At 35.2% G+C, this 20,298-nt stretch overlaps 3 protein-coding genes across 4 annotated transcripts; 1 reads left to right on the top strand and 2 right to left on the bottom strand.

Annotated features, from left to right (window-relative positions):
- Positions 1 to 2,837: 2,837 nt before the first annotated feature.
- Positions 2,838 to 3,880, bottom strand: LOC149208372 (putative xyloglucan galactosyltransferase GT20). Its single transcript, XM_089394058.1, has 2 exons — positions 3,743 to 3,880; positions 2,838 to 3,579 (listed from the first exon to the last, which is right to left on the bottom strand). The coding sequence occupies exons 1-2, from the start codon at positions 3,743 to 3,745 to the stop codon at positions 3,007 to 3,009; spliced, it is 576 nt and encodes a 191-aa protein (XP_089250184.1). The 5' UTR covers positions 3,746 to 3,880; the 3' UTR covers positions 2,838 to 3,006.
- Positions 2,838 to 4,150, bottom strand: LOC149208371 (phospholipase D alpha 1-like). 2 transcript variants are annotated; one of them, XM_089394059.1, is made up of 2 exons: positions 4,012 to 4,150; positions 2,838 to 3,904 (listed from the first exon to the last, which is right to left on the bottom strand). In XM_089394059.1, exons 1-2 carry the CDS (start codon positions 4,117 to 4,119, stop codon positions 3,812 to 3,814), a joined length of 201 nt encoding a protein of 66 aa, XP_089250185.1. In that variant the 5' UTR covers positions 4,120 to 4,150; the 3' UTR covers positions 2,838 to 3,811. The 2 variants fall into 2 exon arrangements, with proteins under 2 accessions (XP_089250185.1, XP_089250186.1); XM_089394060.1 differs by having other exon boundaries at positions 2,838 to 3,895; positions 4,012 to 4,130.
- A 12,872-nt stretch (positions 4,151 to 17,022) lies between these two features.
- Positions 17,023 to 19,930, top strand: LOC149208370 (putative inactive beta-glucosidase 33). The gene is made up of 5 exons (XM_089398319.1): positions 17,023 to 17,207; positions 17,298 to 17,388; positions 19,385 to 19,451; positions 19,577 to 19,635; positions 19,832 to 19,930. Exons 1-5 carry the CDS (start codon positions 17,086 to 17,088, stop codon positions 19,928 to 19,930), a joined length of 438 nt encoding a protein of 145 aa, XP_089254445.1. The 5' UTR covers positions 17,023 to 17,085.
- The last annotated feature ends 368 nt before the right edge of the window (positions 19,931 to 20,298 follow it).

Raw genomic sequence — 20,298 nt, 5'->3', positions numbered from 1 at the left:
AAATGAAGCAAAACTTGGTAAACTGTAGAGGGCAGCATAGCCTAAAACTTAAAAAGGCAGATGATTGTCCAAGTAATACTTGAACTATGTTATAGATAGTAGAGTTTTGCCCAATCTCTTCAAATTTCTATCTTTTCCCTGCCCAAAATTGATCAAGTGGGATATTTATGAAAGAACTCCTTGTTATGACAAGGTATGACAAATTTAAGCTAGAGTCCCATCCAGGCTAACTTTCTTTAGTTGAAACTAGTTGAAACCCTCTGAACAACAAGCCTCACATTTTTTTTTTTAAATTACCAATCATATTGAAATACCGGAAAAGCAATCATAGAGATTATATAGCCAAAATGTCCCCTTATTAAAATCATAAAGATTATATAGCCAAAATGTCCGCTTATAAAAATTCCCAGAAGTGGAGCGTTCCTAGAGTTTTTTTGATGAAAAAAGAAAAACTATAAATAGGAAAAATCATAGTAAAGATCTATCTCTCATAATCTTTGCAAATGTTTTTACTCACCAATTCAATGCATGTCTCATTTTAATAGGGATTTTGTTCCAATCAGATACAGGTTACAATGATGAGCTTTTTATCTACTTGAAATTTTCTCATGAATTTCGGAGACCAAGAATTGCAGAATCTGGCAGTTCTCTGCTGAGTTATTCTCATAAATATGTAAAAAAGACAAAAAGAAAAAAATAATCCACCAAAGCCTAACATCACACTTGGTTCTGAAACACTTAGACATAGATCTTTGCAAATGTTTTTACTGACAAATTCAATGCATGTCTCTTACATTTTGTTCGGGTCCGACACAGCTTACAATGATGAGCTTTTTATCTACGCCAAATTTTCTCATGAATTTCAGAGACCAAGAATTGCAGAATCTGGCGGTTCTCTGTCGAGCTATTCTCATACTAAATATAATATTTCCCAGCTGCAATATCATCTGTGCAAAAAAACAAACAGTAATCCACCAAAACCTAACATCGCACTTGGTTCTGAAACACTTAGACATAGATTACAAAATTTGCTTCTCTATAATAGAGCTTATCTGTAGCCATAGCCATATTTGTCCTCTGGTCACTAAACAGTAGCCATATTATCCCTTGTTCATTCTGACCTATATGCTGACGTGTGTAGACAAGCTTGATCTCCATGTTGCTGATGTACCATTGAATCTGAGGAAAGTGTGAGTGATCTCACCATTCGTTCACTGAAACAGCCTGCCACAGATTTTAAAATTCTTTTCATTCAGGATGACTCTCTCCATGACCTAGCCTTATCCCTACATGTGATTCAATAAGCGTTTCCTTCTCCACGCTCAACTTTCCAGCTTTCATGCCTTGGCGCGTGGCGAATATCCTTGGCCCTATATCTGATTCACTAGATGTCTCCTTGTCAATGTTGAACACTCCACCCTTCACATGGTGGTAAATATCTCGCAGAACTGAGGATTCTGCATTCGAATCCACATATATCTCCATGAAACGTTTTTCTGTCAAATAAAGAATCGATATAAAATGCATTTTTGTTTTCAACACTTGCATAGACTTCAATGCCTCCATTACTCAGCTATGCCGAGGAATCACCCTCATCTCCAAACTAAGTGCAGTTTTGATGAGAAAATCTACATGACGCTTCAAATTTTCGTTTGAAAGCCACAGAATAGACGGATCCCGATTTATCATTTGCGAAATTTCTTTCTTTGAGAAACCTAAACTGCTCAAGCACTGCAATATTTCTTCTAAGGTTTCTTTCGCTAGATTAAACATTCCATGTACCGCAACTACAAACTTCTTTGATCCCGGCTTGAAATCCAAATCCTCGGAAAGTCTAAATGACTTCATTACCTTTTCCTCTAAAGCCATGGGCATACGAGGATGTTTAGCTACTAACTCTGATAATACTCGACCCTCAACACCCAATCTTTTCAAAAGTGAAATTGCAGATTTAAGCTTCTTCTCACTGGCTCCAAATGCCCTTGCATACGTAATAATTAGTTTAGAGATATCCTCTTACTCCATGAAGGTCCTAAGGAAAGTCAGCTTAGACGTCAGGTTCATTTCGGATCTATAAAAGAAGAACCTAGGGTTGAGACAGACCACTCTTCGAAACTGAGCAGGGGTGGTCTAACGACAGCCCTTTAACAACTCCAAAACTTCTTCCAAATTTTGAGTCGATTTTTCCTTAAGAAAACTGTTGTGATGTCTAAAGTGTTTTGCAAAACAAAAATAAAGAATCTGTAAAATTAACTGGCAGACGGATAATCGCGTTGAAGAATTTCAATCTGACCGACAGTGCATCATTCATGGAGGAGAAACTATGTCAAAGGAAGAAATGGAATCAATTTTGAATAGCGTTTCAACTGTGTTTCAAAATTACTCCACCTCATCCAATGCCATACTTCCTGCTCCATGAAACAATAATGAAACAATAATATGAAGTAAACCACGCACAATTAGAGTAATCCGCAATCTAGACGTCATGAATACATTGAATAGATTTAATTTGCACGTTTTATGAGAGTAATCCGCAATCTAGACGTCATGAATACATTGAATAGATTTAATTTGCACGTTTTATGATATTAAAAGAAAGAAATACATGAAATTAAATTCTAGACATTGAACAGTTTTCTTTTGGTAACCTTTACCCACCAAACTAAAACCAAAGAAGATGCCGATAATTACGTTCATAAATACATAACTTAATAACAACCAGTAACTATGTTCTTCACTAGATAACTCGATAACATCCAGCAAACCGAAAGTTGCTGGGTGCAGACTCCACTTCAATTTTTGCCCTATGAATCGTGGAGATAGCGCCATTAACAATCTGACCCATTTCAATGCTTTTATTTGCAAATACAAAAACCATGAACGTCTGATTGTTCATGTATCCTCAGTTCAAAACAATTTTTTACAAGAGCTTAGTTGTCTGTAAATTTCAAAATTTGTACTCAACTCAGATGCATTGTCCCCTCCATAATGGAATGCATCATGGATTCAAATGGCTTCATCCTTGGAGGGATTAGTTGTTTTCCAGAAAATATTATTCAAAGAAATCATAAATGCATCCTGGAAAACCTTAAATCTTGAATCTGTGTCACCATAGACCAGAGCAGACATAATTTCCTGGATTATGGTCTTTCTCATTTCCTTCCTCTGTTCCTCTGGGATTTTCTGAAGAGCCTCTATCACATTTATATTCTTTTCTTCAACTGTCTCTTCTTCTATGTAAACTGAATAGGAGCTCTCATTAGCAGGCAGATGCCATGGATACTGATAATATGCTGTAAAGGGATTGAACAGCACAGGAATGCACCCAGCTATAAGAGAATCGAACAGGGATCTCCGAGTAGGGCTATCACCAGGAGGCTGAAGGCAGAATTCGGATTGCATGAAGAGCTTCACTGTGTTTTTGGGACCTAGGCAAACGCAGGAATTGCAGTTCAAAAAATTGCAACTCTCTGGTCTGCCTAAACACTGTTCGATGAGGACGGAACGAATGGCTTTTGTACTGTTGGGTCTTGGGACACCTGCAAAGCTTATCAGATGGGGTCTCTGGCTTGTCCTGATCTGCCATTGCCATTGCCAAATATCTTCATCAGAACCAGGATGGAAGAAAATACAAGCATCCAAGTATTTAAAGTGCAGTCGAGATTCAACAGTCCCCTGTGCATGAAAGAGAACTCTTACATTGCCAGCTTGGTTAGCACAGTAAATGTGAAAGGACTCATACCATCGTGGGTTTTTGGGTTCGTCACGGATGATCGGAGTTCAACCCACTAGAGCTTTCTCCAGACCGAGTTCAACCCACTAGAGCTTTCTCCAGATCGATGGTCGCATACAGTCTGTTAGCTCTTTTGCCAAACTCTATAGTCTCTTCAATGCCCTGAACGAACTGTAACCACAGACACAAACAATAATCAAAAAAGAAAAAAAGACAAAATGAATCACAGAGGATTCGATCGTTCTATATCTTAAAACTCAAATTACACCATTTTTTACCTTTCTGAAGAACTTGGAAGTTCCTCCCGTTACTCGACCGGGATCACTCAGTGAATCTGCCTCGAAGACAGTTACATGGAGAGTTCCATGAATCAGTAGCTGAGCCATTACTGATCCAGTGATCACAACCAATTAGAGCGATTTCTGAGCCAATCTAAAGATAATCCTTGCAAAAATAGAGCCTTTGTTCGATACACAAGAAAAGGAGCTTCCATAGTTATTAGCAGGTCGGTTACAAAGTCCTCCTCTGTCGCCGCCATCGCTGATCTACTGAAACGCTCCTCCCCTCCTTTACTTATCGTGCAGTTTATTTACCGTTACAGCTGCTTGGAAGTTAATAACCTCATGGATATGCCGGGAGTTAATAACAGCATGGATATGCCACTTATCCCTGGATATACGTGATGGAGTTATCAATATGACCATATAAAATAGTTTTGTCGTTTAACATTAAGAATAGAGGGTGCAGAATCGCAGAGTGACAGTTGAGAGAGTTGATTTCAGAGAGGAACACAAATAAATTAATTTTGATATTTTAATATGGCTCAACATCAAATTAATATATAAGATTTTATTGTATATATTTTATCCCTCCAAATTCAAATCTACACGTTACCATTAAAAAAAATTATCCAAATTATATTTCAAATTTAAAAAATATTCACTATTATACAAAATATAATCAAATAATAAGAGGCCCGGCGTTTAATATTTTCATTGCCTTCATTAAAAAAAACTCTAAAAATAATTAAAATTCCCAAATGAATTGAGAGGTATCCATAACAATCTGAAGAAAGGTAGAACAAAATGCTACTCTATAGTATTCCTCTACACATAGCAGAGCCTCCGATGAAAGACTGAACGTCCTGCTGATCACTTGAATTCGAAACCTTTTCTCTGTTTACTCGTTACTGGTATATTTTACAAGACCATCCTGAACAGCAATATCATGAAGAATATTGAAGAATTGGACAATATCATGAACCTTGAAACAACATAAACTTTGATATGCCCTTGAGAAAAGGCTTACTGTTCGAAGCTCCTGGGACTGACTTGAAATATAAAGCTCCATCTTTAAACCTGCAAAAGTCTGTAAATAAAAGTTACTTCTTTAAAACTGGAAAAATCTGTAGAGTAACAAAACCCATTTTGAAGTGCACATTATCTGGAATGGATGCCTACGAAACCCATTTTCCATTTAAATTAATAATTTACTTTTGGAATATACGAATTCAATACCTGTTTTACTTGGAGTCAATTACTTAACGCACAATTGTTATTTTAAATTAATTTACTTGTGCAACTCAAATTTATTAAAAAATTAGTTTGCCTTAAATAGATTAGCCCAGCATCATAATTTTCATATTAATTATTTTATTATTTTTTGCCCTTTATTCTTTAGTTTACGTAAATGGGTAGCATCACAATACAAATGTAAGTAATATTTAATAAATAATGTCATAAATAGATTTTTAAAATTATTATTTATGTAAATTATTGATACAGACTAAATATTTAATAAAATATAATTTATAATTAATATGTTATTATATTTTTAATATAAAATTGATAATTAAAATGATATCTCTTTTATATAGATTAATTTGTATCTATTTATAACGATTATTTATTTTTACCATAACTCTCCAATAATATTTCTGTGACCATTCCAAACTCAGAGCTAATGAACATCTAGGAATCATTGTAAATATCATTTCTCTCTTTTGTATTTGTGATGTTTTGTTCATTTGTGTTGTCCCTCTAAAAGGTTGCTTTTTAATTTACTATTTTTCTACATCTTTTCTATTAGACAATTTTTTAAAAGTAAAATATTAAAAAATTCTACAATCACAGATACTATATAAATGAAAATATTAATTGTTTTTATTATATTATCTATGAAAATATTAATTATTTTTTCATTATGATATTTGAATATATTTTTCTGCTATATTTTTGTCATAATTAAGGTCATTACTACTATTGCCATAGTGGTTGGCTTGTGTTAGCTTTGAGTGCCCCATTTACACTAAGTTTTTGAATATTTATTAATGACATTCTTTAGGTCTAAAGACATATCATTTGATCCATTTGGAGATATTGTGATTGATGACAACATTACAACTTTGGACTACAGACATAATGGTATTTTCTCTCAAAGGTTTATCATGAGATAATTTTTGAAATACTTGTGGATTTCTTTGTTCATGAATAGATTGAAGTTTGAAACATTTATGAAAAGTACACATTACATGGTTGTGTTGTAAGATGAATTTATCCTAAGGACACAAGTAAGGAATGGATCGACGATGTATGTGAAACATATTACTAATTCTGTTTGAGCATTTGAAGCATTCTTGTTCGCATTTTTAAAATAATCACTTTGTATTACAATTATATCTCAAGATTGTTGAATTCATTAGAAAACTTAGGTGATCCTATCTTTCTAAGTGGAGATTTTTTCCCTTAACTAATAGCACATCAATGCTTTCCAATGTGGAAGGAATTACCCATTGTCCCTAAGGATTTTTTTGAATTATTCAAACACATTTACGTATCAATTGGAGGGTTTTGCACATCATTGTTTTCCAATGTGGAAGGAATTCCACATCCTCCCTAATAACTTTTTGGACTTCTCCAAACAATTTTTTTAAACTTCTTCAAACACACATATACATCAATTGGAGGGTTTGGAAATAATTCACATCCTATCTAAATTTTTTGGACTTCTTCAAACAATTTTTTTAGACTTCTTCAAACTCATTAGAGGGTTTGGAAAGAATTCCCATCCTCTCTAAACTTTTTGGACTTCTTCAAACAATTTTTTTTACACTTCTTCAAACTCATTAGAGGGTTTGTCTACAATAATATTACCATTTTTAAACCGTAATCCCCATAAAAAAGTGATCTATGGGTTATCCTATTGAAGGATCTCAAAAAATTAATTTTATCTTCCTTTACATTAGAAACAAAGACGCTAAACAACCTATGAAGCCCTTGTAATTATTAATTAGTCTTTTTGGTAGAATATTTTATTAGCGCTTATCAAAGTCATGTTCAACGCAATGCTAATTTGATTTTAATTACTTTAATATCCTTCTCTATATTGATATCAAACCTTCAATAACCATTTATATATTTATTCATCATCATCTTATGTTGTTGTATAACTCATAAATATATGAGTACATTATAGTGAAATATGCAATTCCATAGTTAAACACTTTACATATGAATTGACTTATATATCAGCGTAGATCCATATTAACTTTGGATCCGCCATGTGCCTAAAGAAATCAAATCTCTCAACACACAAAACTCTCTTTGAGTACAAAACTTGAGGAAAGTTTACACCTCGAGAGATTTGATTCCTATAAACACTTGGTAGATCCAAAGTTAAGATGGATATATGTTGATCCTTAATAATATTATTTATATTTATATAGATTTCATTCACACACACACATTATTATTATTATTAGAACCCTAATAATACATATAGTTACATATATATAGGTAATATGTTTTTGACGTCTATATCTAGAAATTTTTTTGTTCATAGATATATGCTTATTTATTAAATTTATTAAGTTTTTACATGCTTATCAATTGTATTTTTTAAAATATCATGCTTACAATATCAATCATTATTATTTAAATCTATTCATACTTTATTATATTAGTGGGATAATTAGGACTGGTTGATATTGAACCAATGTTGATTCGTCCAATGTGGTACAATAAGAGAGCGGGATCTAAAGGAATCACAAAAAGTTTGGATCACTTTTTGGTGGCCGATCACGTACTATAAACAATGAGGCACTACAAAAGATGGATAGGTGAATTTTTTGAAAGACTGTCAGATCATGCCCCCATTTTCCTTCAATTGGGGAAGAAGGTAGAAAAGAAAAAGACACCATACAAATTCAACTCTCACTAGATCAAAGAAAGTTCTTTCTCAATCTCGATAGATCTAATTGAGTGTCTTTTGATTCTTCAAGTGTTGAATCCGTGATTGAACACTTCATTTGTAAAATAAAGAAGTTGAAAATAGAGGTCATTGTACGAGATCAGGCTCATCAAGAAATAGAAAATAATGAGATCAAGGAGATGGAGCTTGGAATCACCCACTTGTATAAAACTCCACCATATAGAATACTTTTAGATGCAGAGATAGAAAAAGTTCAAACTTTGGAAGGTAAGAAAAAAAACACTAATGGATGAGGAGGAAGTGACTTGGCGACTACATGCCCAAGTTTTCTTTCTTGAATACGGGGAAAAAAATACCAATTTTTTCCATAAGTTCGTGAAGCACTGGAGGGTAACCAAAACCATATGGGAGATGATTAGGGAAGATGGCTCTCTCATTTATTCACGAGCAAGTTTGAGGAATTTGGTTCTCAATTTCTTCTCAATTTTATTTCAAGAGCTAGAGGTTCCTAAGATTGAAGTATAGTTGAAGGTTATTAGACTTTTTCCTAGAATGTTTGATAATGAATCCATTGTGGTTCTGAAGAAGTCAATTACTTAGAAGGAAGTTCTGCTAGTTATTAACAAATCCATGAAGGAAAAGAGCCTGAGACCTAATGGATGGACAACAAAATTTTATTTAGAGTTCTTAAAATTCCTAGCTCAGGATCTAGTTAGCGTCATTGAAGAGATTAGAGTGGGAGGAATAATTTTGGGGGCTCTCAATGCTACTTTCATAGCATTAATTCTGAAGAAGACTAATCCATAATCTTTTGTAGAGTTTCACCCTATATCATTATGTAGTTTTCCATACAAGTTGAATTCAAAAATTATAGTTGACCGTCTTGAACAATTGTCAAAATAAATTTCTAAAGAATACTTTGGATTCTTGACAAATAGACAGATCCTTGATGCTATTGAAACAACTCTAGAAGGACTACATAGTATTAAAGTCAAGAACATCCTAAGGTTAGTGTTCAAATTAGATATGGTTAAAGCTTATGATAGAGTTAATTGGGTCTTCTTGAGATTATTTTTACTATAAATGATATTTCCTCTTGATATTATGTATTGGATAATGGGATGTGTCACTTCAACAAATTTTTTGGTACTGGTCAATGGAATACCATCTCAGGTTTTTAAAGCATCTAGAGGAATTCAACAAAAAATTCCACTCTCACCTTTTATGTTCCTATTGGGCGCGAAAGGCTTAAGTATTCTTCTCAACCAGACAACAAGGGAAGAGAAAATTGAAGGTCTAGAAGTATCCACACTGGTAAAAATCATACATCTATTATTTGTTGATGGCATTCTCTTATTTGGACATTTCTTGATTGAAGAATGAAGTATTTTGGAACATAATTGTGTTGCATTGTGAAGCTACAGGCATGGAGGTTAGTCCTTCCAAGTCAATTTTGTTAACTAATGGAGTATTTGAAAGTCTAATTTTAAATTTTAAAACTTTTCTTACTTTCCACTTATTTCCTTCAGATGAGGGAATGTAATATCTTGGTTATCATCTAACTTCTAACAATTATTGAGTTTATAATTGACTTTAGTTGGTGAAGAAAGTGGAATGTTAGACGAACCACTAGTGCAACTGATAACTCTCTTTGGGAGGCCTATTGATTTTGGTAAAATTGGTTTTGGAAGCAATATTAGTCTATTGCTTGACCCTAGCTAGTGTAGCAAGGGCAATTCTAAACATAAATAGATGTTTCAGTTTCCATTTTCTTTGGAAACACAAAAGACAAAAAGGGATGCATTTAGCAAACTCGGAAGAGATTACCACCCTAAGGAAATTTGGAGGATGGGGGATAAAAAAAAATCCATTTTTGCAAAGGTACTAGCTACCAAAAGTCTTTGGAGGATTATGTTTGATGCATGCCTATGGGGAACTCTAATGCAAGACAAGTATTGGAATAATAAAAAAGTCGAAGAATAGGTTCGATCAGAGGCAAAGTCATGGTAGGGAGTGTCAAATATTTGGAAGAAATTAGTGTCAGCATTTGACATAGTTAAAAAAGGTCTTGTTTTGTAAGTAGGAGATGGAAGCAAAATATACTAATCAAGGATATGCGGATAAGAGTTGATGGCCTCAAAAGAATCTCTTTGAATATGATAGTGGCATTAAAGTACAAAGGAATTTCTTTACTTTCGAAAGTAGTCGATCCCACAACCAATGAGATGTTCTTGAGACCTTGGAAATCAACCAATGTTCTAGGAATTTCAGAGAATCTAGCATGGGAATTGACACAAATTTTCTTTTCACTTGCATAGAATGGCATTAGACTTAGCATAGACCTAGATAAATTCGTGTGGAAAATGAACAAAGAATGTGGAGTGGCGACGATGAAACTAGCTTATGAAGTGATGGTGACACAAGATGTAGAGTCAAACCCCTTTTAGTGGTATAAATTTGTTTAGAAGTGGCTTTGTCCTTTAAAGATATTCCTCTTTCTATCGTTGGATCTAAATAAAAAGATACTCATGCGGGATAATATATAGAGGCAAGGCTGGGAAGAGCCTACAAGATGCCCACTTTGTTATTATATTGAAGAGTTAGTGATACACATGTTCGTCGATTGATTTTTTTCATAGGCAGTGTGGAGAACAATATTGTTTAAGGAGGCTTGTGCAAGGACATGGTTGGGTAGGTCGTTAGGAGAATTCCTCACACAGTGACAAAAACCCCAACCTTGGAGAATCATTCTAGCCTTCCAAGGTTGGTCCTTTGACATATATGGTTACAATGGAATAGAAACATCTTTGATATTTAGATCTCAAATATATGATAGGTGGTGCACAAAACAAAATAAAGATGAAGGAGCTCAACAAAAACGGTTTAAGGAAGAGGAACATAATTCCAATTGGCCATAGGATAGATAATTCAAAGGCTTGGGCCTTCTTTGATGGAGCCAAAAGTTATGTTAGGGGTGTATGCAAAGTAGGAGTTTCATTTCACCTGAACAACAATCACACTTTCCTTCTTAGCTTGAGGCTAGGGTCTGGAACTAGTATTAAAGTAGAATTAATTGGGCTTTCGCTCATCCTTGACTATGTAATATCCAAGTAAGTGAAGTGCTTAATCATATTTGCTAATTCTGGAGTGGTTATTGATTGGTTCTTATGATTGGTAAAGTACACAACATGGCCTTAAATCCTCAGCAACAAAGAATTCACTAGTTACATGAATTTTTAAAGGACCTAGATGTATCACATATCCACGGGGAACACAACGTTAATGCATATAGAAGATCAAAGGAAGCATTACTCCAGCATGTAGGACATTTAGTGATTATAGAAAAATTCATCGATGTCCTTAGGGTGAACACTAACAACATTTTTTGAAATTGAAGTTGTTGTAATTGTTGGGACCATGCATGGTTTTATGTTCTGGATTGGTAGAATGCTATAGCTATTGATAGACATCTTTCAATTTGTTATATTATAATATATCGTGATATATATATATATATATATATATATATATATGAAAGGAAGAACAAAGACATAATGTGATAGAGGTGGAGAGATATAGGGAATGATAAGGGAGAGATGGAGATAAAAGAAGGAGAGGGGAAAGGAGGAATGAAGAGAGAGAGAGAGAGAGAGAAAGAGAGGAGTGAGAGAGGGAGGGAAGGGTAAGAGAGAGAGAGGGAGATACAAAGACGAAGAGCGGAGAGAGGGACAAGATTGGAGAGAAGAGAGAGAGGGAGGTAATAGAGAAAAGGAGAGAGGGGAAGGACTAGAGGGAGTACTTGAGAGAGAGTGGGAGAGAGGTAAGGATGAAGAGGGAGGAAAAAAGATATGGAGTTGAAGGGGGAGAGACAGAGTGAAGAAGAAAGACATAGAGAGATAAAAGTGGAGAGAGGGAGAGAGGGAGTGACAAGAGAAAGATGGAGAGAGAATGTGTATGTTTTGGGGTGAGATAGAGAGACAAAGAGGGAGAGATGGAAGGAAGGGGGAAGAGAAGGAGAGAGAAGAACAGTGTGAGGAAGATAGTGACATAGTTGAAGGGTGAAGAAAGAGAGAGAGGGGGGAGAGAGATAGAGGGAGGTGAAAGAGAAAGGGAGAGAGAGGAAGGAAGAGAGAGAGAACGTGAGAGAGAGAAGAAGAGAGGGAGGGACAGAGAGGAAGGAAGAGAGAGAAGAAGAGAGGGAGGGATAAAGAGATGGAGCTGGAAGAAAAAGAGAGGGAGGTAAGAAGAAATGCGTAGAGAGATAAAGGTGGAGAGAGAGAGGGAGTTATAAGGGAGATAAAAAAAGAGGGAGAGAGGAGAGCAAGAAGGAAGAGAGATAGAAGGGAGAGAGAGATAGAAAGTGAACGAGAAGAGAGAGGGAGAGGAAGAAGGAGGTAGGGATATATAGATATGCAGAAAGAGTGTGTATGTTTTGGGGTTGATATAAAGAGACAAAGGAGAGGTAGAGGGAGATAGAGATATAGATGGGAGGTGAAGAGAGAGACAGAGAGAGGGAGGGATATATATATATGTGTGTGTGTGTGTGTGTGTGGATAAAGTGTATGTGTGTGTGTTTGGGGGGCTGAGATAGAGAGACAAAGAAGGAAAGATGGAGGGAGATATAGATATAGGAGGGGAAAGAGAGGGAAGACTATTTCTTGTACTATATGCATTGATTTCAGTGTAGATGATGATTTCAAATGCTATTTGATTTCTTGCACTGGATTCATTGATTTCAATGTAGATGTTGATTTCTAATTATATTTGATTTCTTGCAATAGATGTATCCAAGTGGATATTGGTGGCCACCCGCTATTCCACTAGGACCCTCACCATTGTTCTTTCAGTTTTTGTTTTGTTTTTGTTTCTTTGTTTTTTTTTTTGTTTTGTTTTTTTTTTTTTTTTTTGTTGTTATTGTTGTTGTTGTTTGTTTTGTTTTGTTTTTGTTTTGTTTTTGTTTTTTGTATTTTGTATTTTGTTTTGTTTTTTGTTTTTGTTTTTGTTTTTGTTTTGTTTTTTGTATTTTGTATTTTGTTTTGTTTTGTTTTGTTTTTTGTTTTGTTTTGTTTTTTTTTTTTTGTTTTTGTTTTTGTTTTTTTTTTGTTTTGTTTTTTGTTTTGATTTTTTTTTTCCTTAATTGTAGCACAGTTTACTATTTTTGGTAGTTTTTTTATTCCTGAACTTCCGGAGCCGTTTTGAGCCCATAAACGACGTTTTTTTGGCAAAATGTCTCTTCCAATTTCGAAAGAAATTATGTCAGCAACTGTAGTCCTCAGAGAGATATTTCCAACGATGTATCATACGCGTCAAATGAAGACAATATGAACAATTTACGACCCCGGGAAGTTGGTTTCCCAACTAACCCCAACGGGGCCCATAAACTCTTGGTGTTACATCTCCTCGGGTTAGGGTTTTCTCTTATTGTTCAATAATAAAAAGACCTTTGAGCCTCATTGTAATTCAGTTCAGAGGCTTGTAGCAGCAACATCTCTTCTCAGAGATAAGCTACCATTGCTCAAGCTAGTCTTATTTCCATTATGTTTGTAAGCATATTTCAGTATTTGATATTCATGAAATGAAGTGTTATTTCTGCTGCATCTTTGTATTTATGGTTATATATGTAATTTTTTACGTTCCTGTTTAGATCCGGATCAAGAATCATTGATTTCAGTTTATATGTTGATTTCTAATCCTATTTGATTGCTTGCTCTAGATGCATTGACTTCAATGTAGATATTGATTTATAATCTTATTTGATTTCTTGCATTAAATGCATTAATTTTAGTGTAGATGTTGATTTCTAATTATATTTGATTGCTTTCACTAGATGCATTGATTTCACTGTAGGTGTTGGTTCCTAATATTATTTGATTGATTGCATTATCTGCATTGATTTCAGTGTAGATGTTGTTAATATTGAGACTATAAATTATTAAAAATATTTTTAAAGATTAGATGGAGAGGGGAGAGAGGGAAGAATACTTCTTGCACTAGATGCATTGATTTCAATGTAGATGATGATTTATAATACTATTTGATTTCTTGCGGGAGTGACAAAGAAGAGATGGAGGTAAAATGAAGGAGAGGGGAGAGGAGGAATGAAGAGAGAGAAAGGGGGGGGAGTGACAAGGGAGAGATGGAGAGAGAGTGTGTATGTTTTGGGGTGAGATAGTGGAATAAAGAGGGAGAGATGGAAGGAAGGGGGAAGAGAAGGAGAGAGAATGAGAGTAGGAGGGAGATAGTGACATAATTGGAGGATGAAGAGAGAGGGAGAGGGGGGGAGAGAGACAAAGGGAGGTGAGAGAGAAAGAGAGAGAACATGAGAGAGAGAAGGAGAGAGGGAGGGAGAGAGAGATGGAGTTGGATGGAAAGAGAGAGGGAGGTAAGAATAAATACATAGAGAGAGAAAGGTGGAGAGAGAGAGAGGGAATGATAAGGGAGATAGAGAGAGAGGGAGAGAGAGAGTGAGAGTGAAGGGGAAGAGAGAGGGAGAGGAAGAGGGAGGGAGAGATATATAGATATGGATAATGAGTGTGTATGTTTTGGGGGTGATATAGAAAGACAAAAGGGAGGTAGAGGGAGACAAAGATATAGATGGGAGGTGAAGGGAGGGAAGAAGAGAGAGATAAAGAGAGGGAGTGATAGCGAGTGTGTGTGTTTGGGGGCGTGAAATAGAGATACAAATAAGGAGATATGGAGGGAGATATAGATATAGATGGAGCGGGGAGAGAAGGAAGACTATTTCTTGTACAATATGCATTGATCTTAATGTAGATGATGATTTCGAATCCTATTTGATTGCTTGCGCTAGATGCATTGATTTCAATGTAGACGTTGATTTCTAATTATATTTGATTGCTTTCACTATATGCATTGATTTCAGTTTAGATGTTGATTTCTAATCCTATTTGATTGCTTGCTCTAGATGAAATGATTTCAATGTAGATGGTGATTTCTACTCTTGCACTATATGAATTGATTTTAGTGTAGATGTGGATTTCTAATTATATTTGATTACTTGCACTAGATGCATTGATTTCACTGTAGATGTTGGTTTCTAATCTTATTTGATTGATTTCATTGTATGCATTGATTTCAATGTAGATGTTGTTTTCTAATCCTATTTGATTTCTTGCATTAGATGGATTAGATGTTGTTAATATTAAGACTGTAAATTATTAAAAATATTTTTCAAGATTAGACAGATGGCCAAGAGGGAAGAATATTTCTTGCACTAGATGCATTGATTTCAGTGTAGATGATGATTTCTAATGCTATTTGATTGCTTGCACTAGATGCATTGATTTTATTGTATATGTTGATTTCTAATTATATTTGATTGCTTGCAATAGATGCATTGATTTCAGTGTAGATGTGGATTTATAATCCTATTTGATTGCTTGCACTAGATGCATGGATTTCAGTATAGATGTGGATTTCTAATCCTATTTGATTGCTTGCACTAGATGCATGGATTTTAGTGTAGATTTGGATTTCTAATCCTATTTGATTGCTTGCACTAGATGCATTGATTTTAGTGTAGATCTTAACTTCTAATCTCATTTGATTGTTTGCATTAGATGCATTGATTTAAGTGTAGATGTTGTTTTCTAATCCTATTTGACTGTTTACATTAGATGCATTAGATGTTGGTAATATTGAGGATGTAGATTATTAAAATATATATATTTTTAAGATATATTTAGTAATAGGTAGAGGGACACTATTAAGAACTAATTAGTTGTTAGCTCTCAAAAGTTGCAATACCTAGAAATAAATTGAAAAAGATGTGTGGGTTCATCATCACCAACTAATTACTAATAGACAATTACATATATTGAAAATATATTCAAAATTACAAATAAAGTAATTGCATACAACAATGTATTCAAACTATTTATAAGAGGAAAATGTATATTTATAAACCTCAAAACAAATTAAAATATTATTGAAGGAGATGTGATATTTGTTTGGGGAAACAAATAATGTAAAGATTTAACAAATTTGGCCACTCATTAAAAAAAAATCTAAAATACATTATTTCTTGACTCTGCAAAATAGACTATAGATACAAAAAAATCATCAAAATATTCTTGAAGTAAATAAATTATTTCAAACATAAACAAATTATTTCAAACGTAATCTTACGTAGTAAATTCTTAAAACTACTCTTCAAAATATATTTTGTAATATTTGGAGAAACTATTTAAAATTAATTAGTTGTCAAAAGGTATGATACCTAAAATTAAATGAAATGAGTGTGCAATATCAATCTTCAAGCATCAAAACACAAAGGTACAAACCATTCAAGGAAAGCAACACATACCAAAATAAAGAAGAGAATGATATGGTCATGCTAACCAAAGAAAACGTAATGTGAATTTTGAATTTTATCTCAAAGATATACGTAATAATGATAATCTAAAAATGTGACATTGTTGCTTTCAACTGGAACCAACTTACATCCATCTAACACCGGATCTATCATGCACCGAGCGAGGTGCAAACATTTCCTCAAGTTTTACACACCAAAAATAAGGTTTGCACCTCGAGGGATTTGATCCCTCTCGGCGCATGATAGATCCGGTGTTAGATGGATCTAAGCTGGTTAATAATTAAACCAGTATAAATCTTCTTAATTAGGGAGTTGTCGAGTGTTGAGAGGTATCAAATCTGTTAAGGTGGAAATCTTTCTTCTCAAACCTTGTTTGTCAAATTTTGCACTCAAAATTCTAGCAAACCTTGTTACTCAAATTTTGCACAAAAAAAAATTGCACCTTGGGAGATTAGATCTCTCTCAACTCTTTGCTAAATCTAAAATTAAAATAATCTAGATGAGTGATTTCTATTCAAAAATTAACTTAGTTTTGTTGGCAAACACTTCCTTTTATTCTAAAATTAACTACGCCATAAGGCGTTTCCCTCTGGAATGATCTTCCCTAAAATCTACTTGTCATCCTGTGCGCCGTTAGATTATGTGTTAGACGATTAGAGTATTGTTAGTCCTTCGATTAAGGGAAGGCAGTTGAATGGTTGTAACTGTTCATCATAAGCTCACGTCACCGCAACCGTCGCAGGGTTTGGAATGAGCCGACGCTAGGAAACTGAAGCGAACAAAGTTATTTCACAGAGCAATGATATGAATGAGAACTGTTCTTGCTTGCTTCAGCTACCCTCCACAGGATCCACTGAACTTGTTTCCAAGGCTCTGGCCTGGTATCACGGAACCTTGTTTCTTCCCGGTGATGATCACGACAGAACTCGGGTAATCTCACCATGGAAGCTCTTATCTTCCGAGTTATAATGTTTAATTTGAAACCAGGTTTTTACTTGTTTTCATGGGTTGTTTTTGCAGGCCAGCAACAAACCCCAACAAACTCCAAGTGGGGTTGGTGTTGTCGGCTGTCAAGAACTCCGGAAGTGCAGGAACAACTTCTCTCACTCAGGTTGGCGAGCTCAGCCTAAGGCTTGTCTTGCGATTTCCTTTGAAGCTCTGTAGGCTTTATTACTGTGGAACATGTCTGGTTATTCCTCTTCCAGCAGAGGGTTTGATAGTGAAATGAGTTATTGTACAACCGGAACTTGCCTGCGGTATCCTAGGGCTTCCTGAAGCTATCACCCCGCCCCTATGAATGTTTGGAAGAAAATTAGCCTTAATCTCTGGTTTGAGGATCCTCGGCCCAGAATATAGTTTAATGGTTCACAACCGACAACACGGTTGTTGCCTTAATTACAAATTCTTTGTATAAGATCTACTATGACTATTTATTTTCTGCAATGTAATTTAAACGGTTTGACACATTCAAATTTGGTTTAGGCTGATGATACTCTGTATTCGTTATGACTGTTGCATTTCAGCGACCAAGAGGTATGCGGAAATTATTTATGTCCCTCAAGATCACTCCCAGCATAGTAATAATATTCATTCAGTTCAATGCCTAATTAAGTTCTGGAGCATCTTTTCGCCCTTTCAGCAATTGTATTAGTCTTTTTAAAAAAATGTATTTATGTCTGGAAGAAATGGGGTAGTCATGCTGTTACATCTCCTCGGTGTTTCACAGGTTTACTCATTTCCAGTTAATGAATAAGATTGCTGATATCTCTCTTTACAGTTCATTCTATAAATAAACAGGGTTATGGGTTTCATTCTTATCGTTTTGACGAATACTGTTATTTGCATTTGCTCGTTGTATATCATTTCTACAGCGGAGATTTCCCAGTTTCCCCAATGGAGCTCTTTCTTTGAAATTGGGGTTTCTTCCCCAAGAGGGTCAATCTACCTGAACAGGTTACCCTGGCTGGAGGATAGGTATTTTAATACCTCACTTACCCTCAGACCAGTGTATTGGCACTATGAACATGGTTCATTTACTCCCTTTACTTTGGTTTATCAGTCACAGTGTCTCTGTTGATTATGGGTTGAATAACATTACCATTTCAATCCTGTTAGACAGGTATATCTCACAGTATGCTCTATCAATTTGTACAATTTATTTGTCCAAGAATGCATACTCAAATAAGTACTGTGTAATTCTTACATATACCACTTGTTGTCCCAGTTACATGTTTAATTCATAGGTACATAATAAAAGCAATCTTTTCTTACTTAAGCTGTATTCTTTACTTATCTATTGCACAATTTATTTGTCCAAGAATGCATACTCAAATAAGTACTGTGTAAGTCTTACATATACCACTTGTTGTCCCAGTTACATGTTTAATTCATAGGTACATAACAAAAGCAGTCTTTTCTTACTTAAGCTGTATTCTTTACTTATCTATTGCGCTCTCAGCAACATATCATAAGCAGTATTATTTGGCTTATCTAATGCATTCTCATAACATAAACAAAACTACTTTTTCTTATCTGATGCATTCTCAGAAGCATAACCTAAACGGAATTACTTATTCTTATCTGTTGGATTCTCAGAAGCATATCATAAACATAATTACTTATCTGATGCGTTCACAGTTTTCCAAGAAAGTGAATTCGGGACAGGACCACACCTCCCAGCCTATGGAACTGGCAATGGCAATCACGTCCAAGTTCCCCCCGAGCTTCCTCCTTCCGTTCCAGTTGTTGAGAGTAAACTCTCACAGGTTACTTCTCAGGGCCCAAAACCGTAGTCCAGCCTGGAAAAGTCAGATTTTCTCTCTGGCAGGGAGGTTTCCACTGGCACCAAGCCAGCTCCAGATAACCTTCCCCAAGGCAGCCCCAGATAACCTTCCCCAAGGCAACATAGTATTCACACTCTGTTTCTCTAGGTGGTCACCTCTCTCCTTACGAACCCCTCCTCATGCCCTTTGAACTCTTTTTGTCTCCAGGACTTCGAAACTGCTCGGTAGTGCTAATTCTGCCATGGCAAACTCAATTCCAGTTTGTGCCCATATGGAATACTGTCCAGCATGTTTCTTTGCAAAATAACATTTGGTTTTCTGCAGTATGAAGGAGCTACAGCAGAAGATGGCCGGAAGCGAAGCATCTTTGACACTTTCACTCACAGGGAAGGTCTGTTTCATCACATATCTTCATTCATCCCTTCATTTGCATTCTACCCAGTTCCTTACTTTACTTTGCGACTTTCAAGGCCAAGGCTGGAAGTGAGCTGTTGTTTGTTTTAACTGTATTGTCAGGAATTACTGTGGATGGACGTAATGGAGATGTCGTTGTTGATCAATACCATCATTACAAGGTATTATTATCTGCAAATCTAAGAACAATAAATGTCACTAGGACAACCTATATGCAGTGGCTACTTGTAAGCCATCCTCAAGATTTATGTGCATGTCCAACCCCATTATTGTTGTTTTCATACTAATGTATCAATAGTTAAACTCCTAGATGATTTGGGTATCAACCTGATGCAAAATTTCATGTGGGTTTTGAAGGAGGTTATTGATCTAATATCTGCGATGGGAGTAGATGCCTATAGATTTTCGATCTCATGGCCCAGGCTTATTCCTGGTATATTTCTGTTTGAGCTCTGACCACATGTTTAATCCTGAGAATTTAGTAAACACTTAATGGACAATGGTAGGAAATAACTATTTCACATATATTGATGCAGATGGCGAAGGACCCATCAACCCAAAAGGCGTTGAGTAGTATAATAACCTCATAAATAAGCTTTTGTCCCATGGTAGTATTTATTGACAAACTTGTCTCTCTACTTTGTTTTTATTCCTGTGACTATCATCCTCAAAATCATTTCACAATGCATGTCTTAGGCATTCAACCACATGTGACATTGCACCACTTTGATCTGCCCCAAGCTCTGTAAGATTCCTATGGAGGTTTCTTAAATCCACAGATTGTGTAAACATCTTATGTCATCTCCTGTTCTTGTTTTTCTTCC

This window comes from Pinus tabuliformis, chromosome 1_2 (genome assembly GCF_031772625.1).
Source record: "Pinus tabuliformis cultivar Carrire ecotype Pingquan chromosome 1_2, CPIR1, whole genome shotgun sequence".
In the NCBI taxonomy this organism is placed as follows: domain Eukaryota; kingdom Viridiplantae; phylum Streptophyta; class Pinopsida; order Pinales; family Pinaceae; genus Pinus; species Pinus tabuliformis.
This window is presented reverse-complemented; position numbering and strand designations above follow the sequence as displayed.